The sequence below is a fragment of the Vanacampus margaritifer genome, chromosome 4 (assembly GCF_051991255.1).
Source record: "Vanacampus margaritifer isolate UIUO_Vmar chromosome 4, RoL_Vmar_1.0, whole genome shotgun sequence".
NCBI classification, from domain to species: Eukaryota; Metazoa; Chordata; class Actinopteri; order Syngnathiformes; family Syngnathidae; genus Vanacampus; species Vanacampus margaritifer.
In genome coordinates, this window is record NC_135435.1 from 32,296,711 (window position 1) to 32,303,706 (window position 6,996).

The 6,996-nt window shown below is 44.1% G+C and overlaps 1 protein-coding gene across 1 annotated transcript; it reads right to left on the minus strand.

The window, feature by feature from the left end:
• Positions 1-572: 572 nt before the first annotated feature.
• tollip (toll interacting protein) lies at positions 573-4,903 on the minus strand. Its single transcript, XM_077564833.1, has 6 exons — positions 4,738-4,903; positions 3,971-4,123; positions 3,060-3,242; positions 2,817-2,969; positions 1,850-1,937; positions 573-1,123 (listed from the first exon to the last, which is right to left on the minus strand). Exons 1-6 carry the CDS (start codon positions 4,768-4,770, stop codon positions 909-911), a joined length of 825 nt encoding a protein of 274 aa, XP_077420959.1. The 5' UTR covers positions 4,771-4,903; the 3' UTR covers positions 573-908.
• Between the last annotated feature and the right edge of the window lie 2,093 nt (positions 4,904-6,996).

Genomic DNA, 6,996 nt, shown 5'->3' on the forward strand with positions numbered 1-6,996 from the left:
GTGTTTTTTTTTAGATTTTTTCCCCGTTTTTCTGGGGGCAAAAAATGTTTTTAAAATCGTTTTTTCTGGATATTTTTTTGCTTGTTTTTTTTTTTTTTTAGTTTTTCTGATTTCATAAAAACATATTCTGAAGAGCAGGGGGAATATTAAAAAAACAAACAAAAATAAATTAAATATTTAAAAAAAACAAAAAAAATATTTAAAAAACAGAAAAAAAAATATTAAAAAAACACAGGGAAATTATTTTTTTAAACAAAGAAATTTCTGAAAAACTGAAAAAAAATATTCAGAAAAGCAGGAATAATCAGCTTTAAAATACGGCGTAATTTTTTTTAACGACAATTTATAGTAAATCATTTTAAAAAAAGATGACCATGTATTTTCAATTTTTTGGGGGAGGAGCTTTGTTTTTTTCTGTTTTATTGAGTATTTCTTTCCCTTTTTTCTCAGTAATTTTCAAATCAAGAAAAAAAATACCCAAATTCAAGAATTCCACATTCAAAATTATAATTCAAATTTCAAAGTTGAATTTTAAAGTTCAAATGCAAAGTAAAAGAATGGATAAGGAGCAATTTCATATTTCACATCTTTATTACACTTTTTTGGACATATATATATATATATATATATATATATATATATTGCGTAATCTTCCATGTAAAGCAGACATTAAAGATTGATTTGATTTTGTGGTTGTGTTGCAAACGCGCGCGTGACGTTGCCATGGAGACCAAGCGGACAAACTTTGGGCGCGGCGTCCAAAGAACACGACAAGAAAATGACAAAAGGTCACGTTGGCATCACGACAACAATTAGCATCGGCCGGGGGCGGGTCAGGCGGCGTTCGGACGAGTCTTGCGGAGACGGCGCGGCCTTGCGCGAGGAAGCAGGAAGACGCGGCGGCGACGTCACAGCTCCTCGGCCATCTGCAGCAGCGAGTTTATGGCGGCGTTTTTATCGCCCTGCTGCGCCTCCAGGACCGTGCGCACCACCTCCTGATCCAGGTTGGGGAACATGTCCTGCAGGGCCTTCAGGTCCTCCTCGGCGCACGCCACCGCCACGCCCGGAGCCACCGGCGCCACGCCGCCGCCGCCGCCCTGCTGGTTGTACACCGGCGCCACGCCTGAAATGCGAGCAAAAGGGCACACAAAAGCACATCTTTCAATGGTGGCTTGAAACCCTCATTTGAAACCTTCACCCTACGTTCCAAGCCAAACCCTCATTAGAAACCCTACTGCTAATTCCACACATTCATTTGAGTTTGCAACTTTAACAAAACCCCAATTGGAACACCTACTTTAAAACCCTAACTGAGTTTGAAACCCTAACCTTAGTTTGGAAGCCAAATTTGAAACGCTAACAGTATGATTTTTTTCCCACCTTTATTTACCAGGCAAGACAAAATTCTTATTTCCAACTGTAAGGGAAGAAAATGGGTGTAAAACAAGCAAATAGACAAGACAGACACTTTAAAACCCTAAACCTTGTTACTTGAAACTCTAATACTAGTTTGAAAGCCTAATTAGAAATCATAAAGCTAGTTTAAAACCCTACAACTAGTTTGAAACTCGAAGCCTCCTTTAAAACTCAAGATTGAAACTCCAAGCCTAAAAAGCCTACTTTGAAACCCTGATACTCGTTTAAAACCCGAACCCTAATTTCAAAGCTTACTTTGAAACCACTCGAGTAGTTTGAAATCATAACAACAATTGAAAAGCATACTTGGAAAACGGACTATTTCAAATTTGGTTTAAAGCCCTACTTTTGACATCAGATCACAACCCGAGCTGAACCCCCAACCCTCAATAAAAGCCTCCAACTTTCCACAAAGAGTCCCGAAATGACTGACCTGCGATGGGCACGTAGCCGACGCCTTGCTGGTACACGGAGGGCATCAGGACCACGGGCTGCGTCGTCATCATCCCCGCCGGGAAGGACTGCGGCACACGACACGTCACTCGCACCACACGCACTTCGCCACTAGATGGCACACGTGGCCAACAGCGGGGGAGCAAGATGGCGTCCGTACGTCGTGTGGCCAGCAGGCGACCAATCGCAGAGAGAGTTAGCGCAAGTGGTTTGCCGCAACGCATCGCCGTGTTTGCAGCCTCGCCGAATACGCAGCTCGCGACGAGAACTCGACGGTAAACGAGCTGACGTTGGCTTACTTGCCGTTCCTTCAAGTTGTTGCTTCTCCGCCGTGATGTCATCTTGGACATTCCGCAATTCATTTTCATCCTTTTTGTAGCCCGCTGGCAAAATTCTGTTGCTAGCCAGGCAGCCCATGCTAACGCTAACAGCGAGCTACCAACGACCTTATGAGGAGACGCCGCCGACTTCTGACTTTTACGCATCACTGTCGGCCGCGTTCCAACACTCGCACACTTACTTGTAAATTTGCTTCTTTATGAAGGTGGACATTTTGGAGTTGTTTTTCTTGAAAATGTGCCACTTTATCAAATCACAATCAATTTTAAAAAAATGGCCTCGAAAATTTGCCGCTTAATAAATAAAAGGTGCAAATTTCCGAGATTTTTCTTGAAAATGTGCCACTTTCTAAAGTGTTCTCTTGAGTTTGAGCACGCTGAGGATGTTGTCGTGTATTTGAAGAAATTGAATGTTTTTGTCGCATTGAACGCAATCCATTTGATTTTGAAACCAAAGCGTGCCACGTGAAGTTGCGATGACAAAATGTTAAGATGCATCTTAGTAAGTCACCGTGTCCCGTGGCTATTTTTAGAACAGACGTGTGTGTGGCGTGCGACGTGTGTGTGGCGATCGACGTGGCGTGCGACGTGGCGTGCGCGCGCACTCACCGAGAAGGACATGACCAGGTTGATCATGCCTTCCTTGTCGTCGCCCTGCCGGCCGCTGAGCGTGAACCACTCGTCCACCGCGCTGCCGTCCCGCACGCTGTCGGGGACGTTCACGTGGGTCCACGCGATGCGGTCGTCCATGGAGAAGGCCCGCTGATGCAACAAGCCACAACGGCGCCGCCTCAATACACACCTTCTTTTCTTTTTTTTTCCGCACACACACAAGGCGACGCGGCCGCTCACCTCGTCGAAGATCTCCAGGTAGAAGGAGTCGACGGCGGGAGGCAGCGTGCACTGGATGACTTTGTTCCATCGGGGGTTTTTGGCGCCGTTGTGCGCCGTCGGCGTCTCGTAGACGGCATAGCCCAGACGCACGCGGCAGTACGGGTCCATGCGGGTCATGCCGTAATTCTTGGCCAGTTTTGCCTGAAAAACGAGATTTCCTTTCATCCCGGGTCGGCTGCAAATTTTGGACCTTTGCTCGACTCACGGTTAACGTTCACAATAATTAGGAAACACAGAAAAAAGCCATCATTCCATTTGGAAAATTCTTGCTGTGTTTTTTTCTCGGCTTGTTCCAACCAGTTGACAAAAAAAAAGAAAAAAGGGAAACGCCGAGAAGAGCGTCTCGCTACACATCAGATAAGCAGTCGGCCACTCCGCAGCGTTGCCACCTTGTGGGAAAAAGGACACCCGAGCAAAATCAGGCACTGAACAATCAAGCCCGAAACGATTCATAGCCCCGGAGAATTTGGAACATGCCGACATTTTAGCACGACAAAATCCAAAAACGCACAAAAGGGGTTAAGAAATGCTTGGTGGACAAAAATAGATCCGCTAAAGCTGAATGGGAAAAAAAAATCAGCCAGGCCCGGCAGAGACAGAAAACGAGAGAACAAGAGAAAAAGAAGGAGAGGACAGAAATGACCGCATGTAATGACAGAAGGTTTTCTGTCAGGCGTTGTTGGGGCTTCGCTTTCAAATGGGAAGCCACGCAAATGTGCCGCCGGTGCCGCCGGTGCCGCCGGCATCGCGCTCGCAGGCAAAACGTGCCACGGCAGCACACGAGACATTTGGAGACCACACGATTGTGGGGGAAACGCGATGGCCGGCAACCGCGCCAGTCGGTCCAGGTCGGATTCTCGTGTCGTCACCTGGACCACGGTGATGCTCAGTCGGCCCACGGTTCCGATGGCACCGCCGTACTGCAGCTGTCGTGCGGCCTGAGCGTCCAACTGGATCTGATGATGATGATGATGGGTTGGCGTGATGCGCAGGAAGTCCTGGGGCAGCTCGCCCACGTACACCTGCGGACAATCGGGGCAGCACAATCACGATCAGCCTTCATTGTGACGGAATGGGCCAAGACTAGAAAAAGTTAGTAAGAGTTCGGTCGGGTACGCGTGCGCAGGGGCCAAATATTGTTTGGGGGTTTTCACACGCGATTAATGACGCATCTTTTCTAAAAGATTGCGTCAACGTTGACTGTCCTTAGTAAAGCCTTTATTTAAAAAACAAAAACAAAACGAACTTTCCAAAGGGCCAAGGGTGTGAGCGCCAACCACTAGCGGTCTGTCTACCTGCGCACACCTGCGCCTTTGGAAAATAGCAACAATCTCAGCACAGATGTTCAAGAGCGCTGCAGATCAAGCAATGACAGAAAAGGAACCAAGAGAGAAAAGCAAGAAAAGCTGAAGCCAGCAATTAGCTTCATCTCCTGACGCGTTTTTTTTTTCTTATTAACACCGCGTACGTTTAAAGCTAAAGTTAAAGTTAAACGCCGAAATAACGTTTCTCATGTCTAAAAAATCAATCAATAAATTAGCCGCTTTTACTGTAATGCGATTGCGGTGAGAGGCGGACGTGACCCACTTCCATGTTATATATACAGTAAACAAATGTAAAAAGAAGAACAAATGACCTCTCCACGCTGTGTGGTGATGGTGGTCGCCATGTTGTTGTCTTCCGACGATCCAAAGCGGTAGTTTTGTTCACGTTTGGAATTCGGACCGATTCGAAACAAACATCAACTTCAAAACAAATATTTTACTTCCTGGTATTAGGCCTGACCCGGAAGCAGAAGAAGCAGAAGAAGCGGAAGTGATACTCCGCCCCCTACCCGTCGTGTCTCGAACGCGCTTTGTTTTTGCTAAGTTTTATATTCATAAATGTAAATGTGCAAAGTCGAAACCTGTTTTTTTCTGTTTTTGAATGAGATAGTTGTATATTTACAGTCCATCTCTACTTCCAAAAATAAAAAGGCTATCAAGACCTTAAATTTTGTCTTAATTTAAGACCCCTTGCATTTTTTTATTATTTTTTTTTTCCTTTTCCCTTTTTTTTTTACTGTTATTGTGATAGTGTTGTGTACTGTGATGATGATTCGTTAAATAAAGCAATTAAAAAAAGAAAAGAAAAAAGAACGCGCTTTGCTTTAACCACTGATCTGAATATCTAGATTTATTTTTTTACACACAAACCATAAACAATCTCTGGCTGTGAGATAACATTAGTAATACAAACAAAAAAAGGGGGGGGGTGTACAGCAAGGCATTTTTCATTTCTACAAGCCAACTACGCTGTTTCACATATCAAAACATAAATACTTTGAGACGTCCTCACAAAGCATCTGATAGTCCGTATTCAAGATTGACAAAGAAGCAAAGTGTAACTGCAGTTAAACTTTAATTATTATTCGCTCAAAGAAATATTGTAAGCCTAATTTAAGATGAATGTAATCTTTTTTTACATAAACGCCCATTTACTTTTTTTTCCTCACCCTTTGTATCAGACCAAATGAGTATTATTATAGGCGGACTTGGGGCGGACTTGGGGCGGGCAACGGCAACGCACATCGGGTCCGTCCAGTCATGGCAAGCAGTCTACTCGCGTCCCGTCCAGTCCTGATGACCAGCGGCGTGCACGCAGATTTTGGGAGGCAAGTGCTCCGGGTGGGCACTTTTGTGCACAAGGAATATTCCTTAGTGACAATTCCAGGATAATCTGCTCATTGAAAAGCGTTGGATTTTGGATTGTTGTTATTTGTTTTGTGAGGATTATTTTGATTTCAAAATGTGATGAGATGTCGTTTGTATGATCGTCACAGGAAAAAGCAATCTGCTAAAAAGCATTACAATCTGCCGTTTGTTTTCACCGTCAAAGGAAGCATTTGCTTTTCAATGCACGGATCACAGATAGCTTTCTTTCACCGTCGTCAGTCTTACTATGTGCTGGATATCACCTTAGCTATTATTCAATTAGCATATAGCATTTTAAACTAGGTGGCTAATATAATTGACGCTCAGTTGTTTGTGCGACTTCACAACAAAAACGATTACAGGCAGAGAATCGAGGGCAAACAAACAGCACAATGTAGTGCGAGCTGCAGATTTGAAAGGGGCTGTCACATGACAGCGTCACATGACAGATCAGCAGAGACAAGATTTGACAAAATCACATCATTTTTGTTCATCAACTAAAATGTCCATGAATTTGAGTGACGTACATTTTCCTTGTTTTCATTAGTCGACAAACACGCATACTAATTTAGTCCCGGTTATTGTTTATAATGAAGGTTTTAGTCCAGTGAAAAATGTGTGTTGACGAAATGAGCACTATCACTCACTCAAACCCCGCCTCTCTCTGTGTGTCTGCCACGCCCCTTTCAGGCCATCCACGTGAATTGTCTTCGAAAATAGGATGGAGATGCGCAACATTCAACTTTGTACCTTGTATGAATTTGATCGGAAACTTTTCCTTTTTTCTGTTCCTGCTGAAACAACAAATTGCAATTTGAGGTTTCTGCATGTGGATGATTTCAGTTTGGATTTTTATTTCAACTTTAACAATTGTATTTGAAAGTAAGCTTCAAGCGTGTCTTTTTCCCTGTCGTTGCAAATATTTGAGCTTGGAAAATCACGCATGATCGTTGCCACAATTCTTTCATTCATCTTTTTCACGTCTTACTGAAAAAGATCGCGACACGAGTAGACGAGTTGTCGCGACACAAAAAGAGCTCGTACGACATCTTGAAATAAATATGACATCCCCAAAAAGTCTTTGCAGGGATCGGCGTTGTCAATCATCCCCCCGTTACCACGGCAACCACGTTGTCGCCACAAGTCCGACAAGCGCAAGCCGCCGTGAGGATTTCTCGGTGTCCACGCACACATTTGAAAAG

What these genes read in the sequence shown, in the direction of transcription:
- tollip (XM_077564833.1), bottom strand. Translation starts at nt 4,770, where the DNA reads ATGGCGACCACCATCACCACACAGCGTGGAGAG. An exon ending in TCACCACACAGCGTGGAGAG is followed by an intron (nt 4,124 to 4,737) that starts GTCATTTGTTCT and finishes GATTGTCCGCAG; the next exon opens with GTGTACGTGGGCGAGCTGCC. An exon ending in TGAGCATCACCGTGGTCCAG is followed by an intron (nt 3,243 to 3,970) that starts GTGACGACACGA and finishes CTCGTTTTTCAG; the next exon opens with GCAAAACTGGCCAAGAATTA.